The sequence below is a fragment of the Monocercomonoides exilis genome (genome assembly GCF_001643675.1).
Source record: "Monocercomonoides exilis strain PA203 chromosome Unknown scaffold27-1312184, whole genome shotgun sequence".
Classification (NCBI taxonomy): Eukaryota; Preaxostyla; order Oxymonadida; family Polymastigidae; genus Monocercomonoides; species Monocercomonoides exilis.
Window position 1 is genome coordinate 904,916 of NW_027150572.1, and position 14,414 is coordinate 919,329.

At 34.6% G+C, this 14,414-nt stretch overlaps 5 protein-coding genes across 5 annotated transcripts in view; 2 read left to right on the forward strand and 3 right to left on the reverse strand.

The window, feature by feature from the left end:
• MONOS_4015 (uncharacterized protein) overlaps positions 1 to 3,414 on the reverse strand; it is a gene marked incomplete at its 5' end in the record, with an annotated part of 30,534 nt that extends 27,120 nt beyond the window's left edge. The window contains one exon of the mRNA XM_067874054.1: positions 224 to 3,414. Within this exon, the coding sequence (XP_067726025.1) occupies positions 224 to 3,414 (3,191 nt within the window). The remainder of the gene's footprint in view (positions 1 to 223) is intronic.
• A 3,755-nt stretch (positions 3,415 to 7,169) lies between these two features.
• On the reverse strand, positions 7,170 to 7,499 carry MONOS_4016 (uncharacterized protein; the record flags this gene model as incomplete). Its single annotated transcript, XM_067874055.1, has 1 exon — positions 7,170 to 7,499. The coding sequence occupies one exon, from the start codon at positions 7,497 to 7,499 to the stop codon at positions 7,170 to 7,172; it is 330 nt and encodes a 109-aa protein (XP_067726026.1).
• A 303-nt stretch (positions 7,500 to 7,802) lies between these two features.
• On the reverse strand, positions 7,803 to 9,241 carry MONOS_4017 (uncharacterized protein; the record flags this gene model as incomplete). Its single annotated transcript, XM_067874056.1, has 2 exons — positions 7,803 to 8,740; positions 9,085 to 9,241. 2 exons carry the CDS (start codon positions 9,239 to 9,241, stop codon positions 7,803 to 7,805), a joined length of 1,095 nt encoding a protein of 364 aa, XP_067726027.1.
• Positions 9,242 to 10,648: 1,407 nt separating this feature from the next.
• Positions 10,649 to 11,395, forward strand: MONOS_4018 (putative Uncharacterized transposase-like protein; the record flags this gene model as incomplete). The annotated part of the gene is made up of 1 exon (XM_067874057.1): positions 10,649 to 11,395. The coding sequence occupies one exon, from the start codon at positions 10,649 to 10,651 to the stop codon at positions 11,393 to 11,395; it is 747 nt and encodes a 248-aa protein (XP_067726028.1).
• Positions 11,396 to 12,273: 878 nt separating this feature from the next.
• Positions 12,274 to 13,310, forward strand: MONOS_4019 (uncharacterized protein; the record flags this gene model as incomplete). Its single annotated transcript, XM_067874058.1, has 2 exons — positions 12,274 to 12,492; positions 12,555 to 13,310. The coding sequence occupies 2 exons, from the start codon at positions 12,274 to 12,276 to the stop codon at positions 13,308 to 13,310; spliced, it is 975 nt and encodes a 324-aa protein (XP_067726029.1).
• Positions 13,311 to 14,414: the final 1,104 nt, after the last annotated feature.

The following is a 14,414-nucleotide window of genomic DNA, read 5'->3' on the forward strand; positions in this document are numbered from 1 at the left end:
TTGGAGAAATGAAGATGAAATCATGGAAATGTTACTAATTGTGCATAAAGTGAGGCTAACATTTTCCGCATCATCTATTTGGATTAATGGAGATTGCGGTCCATTGCAGTTGTTGAAAGAAACAGCGTTTGCCGTAAATGCAGATTGAACACTGGATATTAATATGAAAGGTTTATCGCTCAACGATGGTAATGTCGAAGAAAAATTACAGTTCGAAGTATACACTAAACCTCCATTTGCTTTCAGAAAAGAGTACTTTATGCCAAGTGGAGACGCAGTATTTGGAAGAGCACCATTTGCGTTAGCAATTTGGCAATATGCAAATGAAATTGCCCCCGCTGCGCAAAGAAATATGCAATCCTGAGATAAATCAGTTGGCAAACAGAAAAAAATTGTATCGATCAGTGTGCTCACATGTGTTTCAATACACGAACCAGCAGTGACAACTCCGTTTAAAGAAAAATTCAACATTTTATTGCTGGCAATTCCGGTCATGCTCATTGATGTATCGGCTACGACAAATGGTGAACTTAGATTATATATCGAGTCGCCAAATTGGAAGCGAACATGATCTGTATCACTTCCAAAATAGTTAAGAGCAAATGTTATTGTGCTGCACGGAAGCTCAGTACTTCCACATCCAGCTATATCAACCCCACTTCGTGAAGATATGAACACAACACCAGTGTTTCCATTCAAAAATGGCTTTAAGTCAAGAATTTCATCTGTGTTTGGTTGCTCTACTCCTTGAAAGCCCTTTTCTTCAGTCCAGTTGAAATTGCCTTGGAATGAATTATTTGTGACGACATTGAATAATTTTTTCGACTCAATAAACACATTTTGGCCATGCTCTGCTCTGCACAATGCAAATGCATTATTAATAAGTTTAAAGGGAGAAATGGTTGTTAGGCACTTCAGATAAATTCCACCTCCTCTTCCTTTAGAGCCAGTTGATGTCTGAGTCTCACATTTAGAAAAAGAAGATCCATTAACAATCATATCGTTGCCTTCATTCAGTGAAAAATATGAAGAACCTCCGCAGCATTGAGAGGCTGTTACTGAACACTCAACAAACGAGCATTGCTCAATCACAGAAGTGTACAAAGGAGTGCGTACGCTTATCGCACCGCCAGAACTAACTGTTTGTGTTATGTTTATAAAAGTCACCAACTGCAAAGTTAATGTGGCTCCTTCAACAGAAAAAAGCGGCTGTTCATTGGCAGCAGTGTTGGATATCGTTGAATTCACCCACGTCAACGAGGCTCTTTCTTTCGCAACAGCAAGCCAAGTGCCTGCAGCAGGACTCGACGATTGAGAATATACAAATGAAAACGAAGACACTGAAAGTGATGCTCCGTTGCTGCCTTCAATGAGTGGATTTCTCAGAGAACGCAGAAGCGGGGCAGTGCAATCAAAAATGTGGAGCAAACCTCCTGTCGCATAAAAAAGGCGCGTCATAAATGGAGACGATGGATCAGAAGCAGACAAAGTGCACTGCTCAAATGAAAGCGATCCAGATGACGTGCGACACAAAAACAGACTCTCGTAATTCGGTGAAATGACGATCGAAGGGATTGAAATGGATGCACTTAGAAAAATTACAGTTGTTTCTACAATAACAGCTGCTGTAAGAGATGAATTGGTGTTTGTGTGTGTAGTAAAAGAAGGAGTACGCGAAGATGTCGGGGAAGATTTGATTAACCAGGAGCTGGTTCGCAGAGTGAGCTGTGTTGTGAAGTCAAAATTATTCAATGAAATGCGTTTTTGCGAGAACGAAAAAAAAGAAGAAGAAGCTAAAAAAGTTGCACATGGAATATCTTCCAAGCCGCAGATATTGCTGTCTTTGCCGTCATCAGAGCTAACCACCACAAAGTCTGGCATATCTCTGAAAAACAGCTGAATCGGATAACAAGAATCGTCTCCTGTTTCATCGCTCCACAGCATCGACTCAACCTGCGGGTCAGTCGCCATGTTTGCAGCAAACGAAGCCTGAGCTGACAATCTTGTTAGTCCAGGAGCCTCAACAAACAGCTTCTGCGCTTTGAATGCGGTGCATGATGCAAAAGGATGCGCTCCCATAAACCAAAACTGAGAGCTTGTTGGAGAGCAACGCAGAGCAACTCCACCACCCATTCTTTGAAACGATGACAGATCTCCAGCGCCACACGATGAGAAAGTCGAAAGCGTGGAGTTTACCAAGAATTCAGCAGATGACTGCGAAATATAAGCATAAACAGCACCGCCAAAGCCATTTGTTGTTTTTGCATTGAGGATAGACGAGTTTATGAATTTTAACGATGAAGTCGATTGACCTAAAATTGCTTCTACAAATGAACCATTTCCTGCTGTTCTCGTTATATCTGAGGCAATCGTTCCATTTGCAAACTGAAATTGAGAAGCACCACTAAGTCTGATTGCAGCTTGATCGGTGAGATTAACTTGCGAAATTTCACAGCCTGAAGTGTTGACAGATCCTCCATTAAGATCAAAGATAGGGCAGCTTTGCATTGAAAAATGTGAGATTGTAGAGCGATCAAAATTAACTTTCCCACCTTTCAAAGTAATAAGCGGATACAATAACTGAGATTCGCTGTTGGTGATGAATGCACACAGTATGAAATTGATTGTTCCAGTTGATGATCCTTCCAAGTCAAGCACAGAACGCGATGAAGCGCTCTGTGAAATCGCAAGCTCCGATAGCTGAACAGTTTTTGAAAAGCTTCCTGTTATAAGCCCTTTGCTTACAACAACTGGATTGGCAGATGTCGATTCGGTTTTTCGGATAGAAACATTCGAGCCAGTAAAAATCCAACCTTGTTCTTCGGAAAACGTTTCATTTGGAAGAACAATCACATTCCTTGCAGCAGTTGTAAGCGATGCAGCATAAGCGATTGTCAAGCAAGGGAACAACGAAAGATAACCACAAAACTGGCTATTGCTTCCATTTGAGGCATAGACAAGTATTTCTGACTGCTGATGAGCATCATCTGGCTCGATAAGCACTGAAGAAATAGTCGCAGTTCCAATTTGGAAACGCGGCTGTGGGCTGACCGAGCGGCAATGTGTAAAAACGGACTCTTCTCCATACACCAAGAGCCAGTTGTTGGATAAGAAGACGTCTGTGGCCCCAGAAGCACCAGCAGAGCCTGATGCGGAATTTTGAACGAATATGTTTTCACTTAAAAAAATAAGAGGAGATGAAGCTGTATTTTCTGGATAGTCAGAAAAGAAGATAGATCCTTTGCCATTTGAAGTTGAGCACTGATAAAAAATTAATGAAGAGATGGAAACTGTGCCGTAGGTACCTGTAACAGCAATTGCACTTCCATGGCTCTGAGATGTTGCATTCTGAATGACGCATTCTTCAATTATCGACCCAGCAAGAGGACTCTCTGAAAAGACAGCACCTCCCATTGCATCGCTTGAAGACGATCGAGCAGAGCAGTTTATAAAGGTGCAATTCCTTATTGAAATTTGGCTGCTTTGCGGAACTAAAATTGCTCCTCCAGATCCATCTGCTGCTGTGCAGTTAATAAATTGGCATGCATTAAATATATTTGAATTCTGTGTTGAAGAATATATCTCATTGGCGTTCAAAATTTTTCTGTTATTGAAAAAAGAAGATTGGATTATAACTTTTTTCTCCGATTCTATAACCCTAGAGGATTGAATAGAATTGTTGAAAAATGATGAATTCACTGTAAGACTTGATAAAGAAATAATGCTGCCATATATAAAATTATCAGCATTAAAAGCTTCGCAATGTTGAAATTTCACTTCGGAAAAATAACTAATTTCTTTGAAAGAAGCACCAACATTAGAGATATCCGTTTTTGCTTGCGTAATGTTTAAAAATGTCATAAAGCTCAGAGAAAAAGAAGAAGATGCACTTTTTGTGAAAAGAGAATGAGAAGACGAAAGATGAAAGTTTGAAACACAAAATTTTGTTGCAGATATTCTTCCATTGGAAGAATAAGACAGAATACTCTCTGTCAAAACAAAGAAAGGATGTTCAAAAGCAAATGATATATTTCTTAAATTGAGGTTCCCTTGCGCAGTGAAAAGTGGAGGTATTTTGGCATCAAGATAATGAAAAATGCAATCCTGAATCAAGCACGAAGAAGAATGTGCAATAAAAATCAATGACAAATCGTCCCTTCCTTGAAAATGTAAAAGCGAAAGTGTTGCCGATGAATTATAAAGATATATTAACATTTTATTTTCTAAAACAAAATGCTCTTTTAATAATGATTTATTTGATGAGCTTGAGTTCGTCAATAATTTCAGATAATTTTCCGAATCGACAGCAGGTTGAAACATTTTATTTTCAATTTTGCAATGTGTAATAATTGGTATGTTTTTTGTAATTGGAGATATAATTGTTGCTCGATGTTCTGAAACATCAGGATTCAAAAAGCAAAAAACTCCTCGAAAAACATGTAATAATACAAATAATGCAATTATATCCAAATGGTTTAGCCGCATTAATATTTTGAATATTGTGCTAAAACCGTTTGAATAAAACAACAGAATAATAGATAATTATGGTTCAAAAAATAAGTTTTCGAAAATACAATCTGAATGAACAAAAGAAAAACAAAATTTTTTTCTTTTATCCAATATTTTAATGAGGATTGTTAAATGTCGTCTAATTGGATTTTATTGTTTTTTTTTTTTTTTTTTTTTTTTTTTTTTTTTTTTTTTTTTTTTTTTTTTTTTTTTTTGTGACAAATAAATGAATTTTTAACTTGCCATGTCACAGAGATTAAGTGAAAATAATAACAAAAAAGTTTTTTTAGTCCGATACACAAGTTTTTCTTTTCTTTTTTTAACTTCATTAATACTTCTCAAATTTCAAAACAGTCAAAACCGGATATAATCACATCGGTTTTTGTACAACTTTTTGTGAATATATCCGATTGTGATTATTCACGATGCTGCTTTACACAGAAAAATTAAAAAAAGAAATATTTGAAATATTTAATTAAGTGTCAATTTTTTTATTTTTGGAAATTCTTTTCATTAACAAATTTTTTTTTTTTGAAATAACTATTTTTTATGTTTAAAAATGTTATTCAGACTTATTTAAACATTATTTTGAAAAATTTGAAAATTCAAGTTTTTGATCAAAAAATCGATTATTCAACGAAAAATCCACCCATAATGAAATAAAATGCGATTATATATATTTCCCATGTGATTATATTTGATGTGAAATGAATGAAATATTGGCCAAAAATGTCGGTGCGAGGAAAAATATAATTATAAAAGGAATGTGATTATATACAACGTGATTATATCCGGTTTTGACAGTACTGCAATGAGTAAAAAACCAGGATTTTTAAAAATAGAACTTTTTTTTCGTGAAAACATTAGCTTGTTCAAACAAAATATTGACTGATGAAACATTTGAAGAAGGAAGGTTTTGACTTTTCAAAATATTTCGATGTATAGTTAGTGTTAATAATGGTGGACACTTTCAATAATGGTGGACAGTCGCATTATTTCAACAACTATTGATAGTTGCTTTTTGACAATTAACCAAATTGTTCCCTCATTGAATGTGAACAAATACGAATCGTATTTTTCATTTGCACATCAAAATTAAATTAAAAAAAAAGTATTTTCAGTTTTCGGAGAAATTCGGAGAATCTTATTTCTCCGAGTTTCTCCAAAAATAGAAAATGTTTTTTTCAAAATTCTGCAGAGCAAGTTGTTTAATTTTTGTTTGACTTATAAGTTTATATTCATTGAGGGTATAATTGGGTTAATTATTAAAAAGCTACTGTCAACGGTTGTTGAGAAAAAGCCACTGTCCACAGTTATTGAAAGTGTCCACTATTATTAACACTAACTATATTTCTTAAATACAACTGTTGTTCACTTAATAGAATGATAGTTTAACATTCTTTTTTTGTTGTTGAAGATTCAAGATGAAATTTGGCAAATATATGGCTGATACTTTTTGATATCAAACTTTCGATCGAGTTTTGAATAATATTTTAATCTCAATGGGATTTTGATAAAAAATGAGTTGAAATATGAAACATTTATTGTTAATGATATTACAATTGCAAAAACAAATTTTTACACAAACCTTAAAATTTTAAGAAATTTTTAGCAAGTTCCAAGTATATGGACCATCGATAAAAAATTCTTTTCATAAATTATACGAAAGAAAATGTTATATTACTTAATTTAAAATAAGTTTTATTTGTCGAAAATGCACTGTTAATAACTTACTGTTTTTCATTCAATCTATCCCACAAATATTTTTTTAAATTTTCTGTTTTTATTTTATCTTTTTCATAAAGGATTGGAGCTTGATCCTCCATTACAAGGAATTTTATAGATTATATTCATTATAATCAGCTTTAAACTCTTTGATAAATTTTCGCACCATCATTTTTGACTGTTATTATTCAAATCATATTAAATCTTTGTGCTTAAATTCTATTTTGAAAAGTTCTTTGCCTGAATTTAGGATATGAATAACATAACTTGAAAGCTATCTTCAACAAACTGTAATTGCGTTCTATTTGATCAACTGACAGAATTTTTAAACTGAATTCAATGAAATTAATTTATGGAAGTAATCCAGAAAATTGAAGTGATAAAGTATTTGCTTCTGTGCGATATGAAAGAGGAATGACTTGCACTAGCAATGAATTTGGAAACTGAGAGGAAACAGCAGACACAACAAATAAAGACCGCTCTTTGAAGATCACTTCAATCAATGCTGCAGTGGAGTTTGAGAAAATCTCAATTCTTGATTTTCCTGCTTTTTGCTTTTATAAAGATAACGAAGAATTCAAATTTGAAGGAGATTCAGATGAAGTCAAAGCAAAAGAAATCCAAAGAAATTTCTTTTCACCAAACACTTCTGCTGATGTCTGTTTCCTTGATTCCTGCAAGTTGATCACAGAGAAAGAAACATTATTTAAACATCAACAATTACACTCAACACATATAATGGTATTTGCCAACTTCACTGACTCTTCTGACGTGATTACGCAGTCGCTGAGCGTCAGATTTCCGCTCCTCACTCCAAAGACAGAGTGATGCGATGAATCAAACATCGATCCAAATACGATGTTTATCTTCAATAACTGGCTTTCCAGTGAAGAGGATTCAACATAATTCGATTTTCCATCTGATTTTTTGATTCCCTAGTCAAATAAAACGACAGCCTGCGTGTCTCCAACAGCCTGAACTGTCACAGAACGAATGATTGTTTCAACTGAAACATTAGCTTTCCCCATTACAAACAATTTTTGAGATGATCCTTCGTTGAGATGCCGCACAGACTCGCTGAGTGTGGCACACGGATCTGATCTTTTCCCACATTCTTTATTGTCTGTCCCTTCTTCCGCAGACACAAATATTTGCTCTGATTTGTAGAACACAATGAATGGAGCCAAATCAATAGGAGCTTTGTTTATTTGATCAGTGCAATAGATTGCATTAGTCTTATCGAATGACAGTTCTTCGAAATCCATTACAAATAGGGTTTCATTGATTTGGTCAGAGATTGATCGGCAAATAATGAAAAGATCCTTCGCAACTTTAGCTCTATTCAAAGAAAGCCGAATCAGACGAAATTTGATTGGCAGCGCCTTCGCTTTCTTCGAAAATGACGCTTCTGAATGTTCTGGACCGTCCAGGCAGCTCAATGCAATTGCACCTCCTCTGCCTTCACTCGTTGAGCACGCACATGTCACAAAAGACGACAGATTCGCCAGCACACTGCCTTCATTTGCCCAACTGCAAATCGAAGAGTCTGAGCTTTCCTTCATCCACACTCAAAACACCCCTCCCAGCTGAGACTCGCTGTTGCAGTCGCTGAATGTCGAGTTGTCCATCGTCAGCTCCACAGACAGCGCGCTCTCATAAGAAATGATCGACGCCTTCGCGTTTGTGCTGCGGATGAGATGCCACTGAAGATTCTCCAGTCTGATTTCGCTCGCTTCTTTGCTCGCTTTCGTTTCTTTGCCACTCCCTGATAAACTCGATTCCTCAATTCCCTTCACTTCTGCATCTCCCAGAGAAATAAACGATCCATCTGCAAAATTCAGAACATCAACAGAAAACGCGCTTGCCACGAAATGTGCAGCCGGAGCAGCAAGTCGGATAACTGATGTCGCAAAGGAGAGCTCAGCCATTTTGGACTCTTCAATCGAAAGTGTTCTAGACGAAACATGCAAAAGCACAAAGGCAATGCATTCTTTTGCTGTCTGCGTCGCAAAAGAGCATTTGCAAAGGGGGGCTGTTCCTGTCTCAGTGAAAAGAAGTTCCTTTTGTGGTGTTTCGAAAGACGAAGTCAGGCAGAAGTTGATGGAGGTGAAGGTGAGCATAAGCTTGCTTGTTAGCACAGCCTCAGAAGGCTCAGAAAGAGATTGAATAGCTTTTCCCACATCGATTGTGCATTCATCTGAGGAAGGCTCATAAGAAGAGGAAGAAGAAGAATAACCAGGAGAAGAAGGAACAGCTGGGCTTATTGAGCGGTTTGAAAGGTCCCACTCTTCTGAAATGGCAGCACTTGTGTTGATTTTGATTTCTCTGAACTGAATTCTTTCTCTGAAATTCCTCATTCCTTCAATAAATGATTGATAAGGAATCCATTCCGATCCACATCCAATGATATCCCTTCTATCCAAAAAGATAATAACAGAATTACTTGCGTATTGGAATCGCAGCTTGTCCAAAGATATGCCTTCTGTAAAGTTCACGTAATCTGCCCCTAAGAAAGCATTTGCGTTTTTTCATTCAGTCCAATCAAACATCAACCTTCCAACAACAACAGAGGCATTCAAATCGGAGCTCAATATGTTCAAGTTTTTGCAAACAAATGTTTCATCATCAGAAAACACCAAATTAGACAAAGAGAACCCAAAAAACGAATTGCAGAAGCTCAAATACAAAGACCTACTTTATCCTTTGAAAGTCGAACAAATGCAAACAATTCAGAATTCACTCCCTTCCTCAGGTCATTCACCACAATGAACATGTCTCTTCACTTGTGTGCCCTGTTTCCTCCAACACTTATCTCTGAAAATGAACATCTGTCATTGTTGTCTGTTGCACATGTCAAATTGATTCCTCCTCCAAATCCTTCAGAACTACAACAGATGCTGTTTGTCACTTCCACATTGCTCATCTTCAGCTGTCCATCTGCCCCTTTCAGCTCAAAAGACATCACTCCTCCCTTTTTGCATCCTTCTGAGCCGAGTGTCTGAAACATGCATTCAACAACTTCGATTACGTAGCTATTCTGAAGAGAGAATATCGAAGAACACGGATATGTTGCTCCGTTGTTGACGCATCTGAATGAAGAAGATAACAATAAAAGAATGGTTGTTGAAAAATCCTCTTTGTCTTCGTATTTGTTGTTTTTGAGTTTTTCCTTTTTTGAGAATTATGCAAATTAATATTTTAATTTATGTATGATATTTTGCAAAAGATTCTGATTGTTGTATATGAATAGGAATCAATATCATCGATGAAATAAACGAAAAAACTGAATTTTGATTCACATATTCAAGCATATATTTTATTTGCTAAAAAAACTGTGCATTTTTTTGCATTTGATTATTTTTTGAAGTTTTCGAAATTCGTGTATTCTTTAACGCTCGAAATAACCTGAATGAAAGAAAAAACTTGATTGTGTCTATCTTGTTCGAAAAAACATTGAAAAGAGTTAATATGAAAAGATTTTGAATTTCAAAAGATATGAGCACAACAAAAATAAGAACGGAAAAATAAATAACGTGTTCAATTATGAAAAAATAAAAAAATGTAAAATGAATAAAAGTTTAAAAAAATATATATGGGATAGATTGAATGAAAAACAGTAAGTTATTAACAGTGCATTTTCGACAAATAAAACTTATTTTAAATTAAGTAATATAACATTTTCTTTCGTATAATTTATGAAAAGAATTTTTTATCGATGGTCCATATACTTGGAACTTGCCGACAAGGTTATTACGAGAAAGACAGACTTGTTACGGGTTTTTCATGGTTTATCAGTAAGAAAATTATATTTGTGGTAAGAATGAGTAATTACAGGAACAACATAGATGTTTCGTCCAACAAGTTGAATTATTTGAAAAAACTTGTTCGTATCCAGAATTTTTTAGGCAAATGCATACTTAACGGCAATTTTCAAATTAATGAAAAAACAGTTTATAAATATAAAGTAAGTTATTTAATGTATATATCATGAACGAAATATGTGCGGAAACCATGATTTTTTGATTTTTGAAATCTATCGTTTTCACATATTTATGGGATTTTTGATCATTGATAAATCAAAAATTTCATGGAAGAAGTGTCTGATTCAAATTATTCACTTGCTATTCCAGGAAGAACAACAAATAAATTATTCAGATTGTTTCTCAATTCGGAGAAATCTGAAAAATGGATATTTAAGAAAATCATCAAAAACAAGCCAAAATGCCGAAGGCACAGAATTGAAATGGATTTACGGCGTTACTATGGAAGGATGATGTGGGTTTGCAGAAAATGAAGCAATAGGCAATCAGCATACAAGAATACGTCATTTTATCGAAGCAGGATACCAATAAATGTGATTTTGTTAATTATCCTATTTATTTGGAATGGTGCTAGTGTAAAATTTTGCTCGGAAATGTTGGGAATTCATAGGAACTCTGTAGCATACTGGTCATCTGTTATGAGGTGTTGCGCGATGGACATCATAAATCAAAATGAGACTATTCTTGGAGGCGAAAACATTATTGTGGAGATAGATGAATGTGTTTTGAGGAGAAGAAAATATCATAGAGGAAGAAGAAAGAAACAAATGTGGGTCTTTGGTGCAGTGGAGCGAAAAAAAGATAAAATGGATGAAACAAGGAATTTTTTTGTTATGATTGTACCAGACCGTTCTGCTTCGACGTTGATTCCTATCATTCAAAAGCACATTCTGCCTCATTCAACAATAATGTCAGATGAATGGAAGGCATATTCATCTCTTTCTCGTCTCGGATACAATCATCTAACAGTGTGTCACAAGAGAGAATTTAATGATGAAGAAACTCACGCATGCACAAATACAATTGAAGGATTATGGAGCCATATGAGAAGATTTTTTCCTCCCCATGGAATTCGAGAAAAATATGTTGCTGATCAACTTGCTTTTTGGATGATTAATAAGAGAAAAATTGTGAGATTTGAAGAATTTGTATCAAAAATTGTTTTCTATAAAGAAAAACAAATAGAAGAAGCTGAAGAAGATGATGAAACAGTAGAAAATGAAGAAGAAATTCCTGATTTGGATGATTCGATTATTTCCAATGACAGCGAAACAAGTGAAACCGATAATATTGACCCAGGCGATGGTTTATCTGCCTCTGAGTATTCAGAAAACTCATAAAGATAAACTTTTTTATTTTATTTTGATTTTTTATTATGCTTTTTTTTTTATTTTCTGAAAAAAATTTGACCCATTTTCATAATTTTTGAAAAATTTAAAATTTATTTTAACGAACTTTCGCATGTTTTTAACTACTCAAAACATCACAAATGATGTTTATAAGCAATAAACAAATGAAATATGCAAAAATTAGAAATTGCTGTTAAGTGTGCATATGCCATTTTTTATTTATTACGAAACAATTCAAAGTTATGGCAATATTCCTACTTATGCAAAAATAATGAAGGATCAAAGCCCCCATAACAACAAACATTAAAAGATTAAACGTTGTGACTCTTTGCTATCACTTGCCAAAAATACAAGTACAAAAAGAATGGTGTGAGCGCTAATGTATTCATGCCTATAATATGAATTAATAATTTGTCAAATTTTCCATTTCTATTGCATTTTGAATTTTGATTTGAAATACAAAAATGAATTGTTTTCTGGTTACAGCGTATTTCACAAGAGCAGGCAACGAACATAGTTGAAATATATTCTGGTTTGCAATCGTTGTTTTAGGTAACTTCCTGATGGTTGCATGTTTTGCATCATTTTTTATTGAAGAATTGCTTTCTGGGCTGGAGCAGTGCGTTGAAGATGAACAAAAACAGAAAATTAATAAATTTAACAGAATAATTTATGAAATGAATAGTGAAGAATTTGCTTCGGTTTTCGCATCAGAATTATTCGAAAAAATTGATAAAATGATTAAAGAAAAGAAATTGTCTTTGGTCAACGCGCTTGCTCTATTGAAGCTTTCTGGATATGTCAAAGCGTTGAAGGATTTGTGGAATTTAAGTTTTGAAGATTCTTTGTTATGTATAAAATTCGAAAAGATGATTATCGAGGATCACAAAAATGGAGGAAAGCTCGACAAGCTGCTGGTCGATCTTTGCGAGTGCATTGTATTGCTTTGCATACATTTACCAAAAGAATTGATTCCTATTTGCGTGCCTTGCCTTCTGAAAGTTGCGTTGAATACGGAAGAAAGCGAGGAAACACAAAATGGATCAGAAATGGCCCTGCTGGCTTTGAGTAATATCAATCCTCTTCTTGTATGAATGCTTTTTCTTACTACATATTTATTAATATTTTTTTGGATATAATTTTGGAATAGGATATGAAAAAAGAATTGTATCTGAAAGATATCACAGAAATCATCAAATATCATCAGGAACATCGCAACTTGAAGCGCCTTTCGTATCAGTCAGCTTGGATGTTTTTGATAAACAGAAAACATTTGGACGATAAGCTGGAAGATGTTATTGTGAATGAGCTGCATTTTGCGAGAGAAGCAACAAGAGAATTGGACGAGCTTTTAAAATGTGTTGATTGGAGCAGAAAAGAAGAGGGCCCGGAAAAGACAAAAGAAGTGTGCATCATTTTGAGATGGTGCGTAACGCTATGGTTTTTCTTTCATAATAATTACAGTTTAAATCACGAAGAATACGCTGAATTAGTTGGATGCCTTGTGAGGCTGTTTAGAGTCATAAAAGTTGAAAGCAGAGAAATTAGAGCAGAATTCATTCATTTATTTGAAAAAATGGTGATGTGTGATGAAATTCAAATATATGTGTTATTAAAAGGTGGGGTAGTCGATCTTTTTTTGGAGGACATGTGCCAAACGATTTCAGAAGACGGGGCTTTGGAGGATTGGCGATATTTCTTGATGAGTCTGATTCAAAGCTTGAAGGAAAAGACAATTGCTAAATACGAAGAAAAGGAAGGAAAAAAGATAAAAATGCAAATATTTGAGAAGTTTGAAGAAGAAGGATACGAAGACGCTATCATCGAAAAATATGCGCTGTTTGTTGTGATGGAAAAAAGGTATAATATCTCGAGAATTCCGTCTGATTATTTCGTTCATTTGTAGCAGTCAAAAAAAGATTCTATTTTTTGTGGGTGCTCTTTCCATTCAAATGGCTGCCAATCGGATATTTTTTTCGTTCTTATGCTATTGGAATAGTTATATTCCGTCTTTTTGTTTCTCAAATGTACTTCCCTTGAAAGTCTTAATTTCCATTTCACTTTCTTCTTTGAGTTTGTTCAAACACATTTATTCATTTTTTTTTTGGTTTGGAAATCTCAAATAAACAATCAGCAACCCCATGCGAGCCCTTCTTCTGAAATTTGAAATAGAGAAAAAAATTCTGGAAAAGACTCTTTGAAAGTCATTGACGAAGCTGTTGAAACATTTTGGCAGCAAATTAACTGAAAAACGACAACAATTCTATATTGGCTTTCTAGTTTTCCTTTGAAAATACATTTTCATTTCATATTCTTCTTCCTCTTCTTCCTCTTCTTCCTCTTCTTCCTCTTCTTCCTCTTCTTCCTCTTCTTCCTCTTCTTCCTCTTCTTCCTCTTCTTCCTCTTCTTCCTCTTCTTCATCTTCTTCATCTTCTTCATCTTCTTCCTCTTCCTCTTCGTCTTCGTTTTCTTCTTTTTCTTCATCATCTTCTTCTTCATTGGAAATTTTATCATTTACAGAATATTAATCTGAAGCTTCGATGAGTTATTCATCATCAACAATACAAAAATTATCATTCTTCATCTTCTTCACAAAGAAGAACTGCTTTTTCATTCACATTTTGTTATAATGAATATATCGTTTTTTTTTTATTGCATCATAAATCAGTCAGATCAAATTTTGGGAATTTTTTTTTTTAACATTTCTTTGCTCTTCATTCTTCAACCTTCCCAGTTACATCTTCATCAAAAAGTGTATAAGAATTACAATGAGAATGCTTCTTTTTCAAAGCCCTCACTATTTTTCCATCTCATTTGAGTAATGTTCAACAGAATTGTAATTGAAGATTTCTTTTTTTCCCTCATTTATACAAATCTCAAATATGTTCGTCTCTTTCGCTGCTTTTTTCTTTCTCTTCTCAAGCTGACAGAAATTTCAGAGAAAGATGTGAAAGCTGCGGGAAGGAACACAAATATCAAAATGGAGGAGAAAAGAATATTGGAGAAGAAG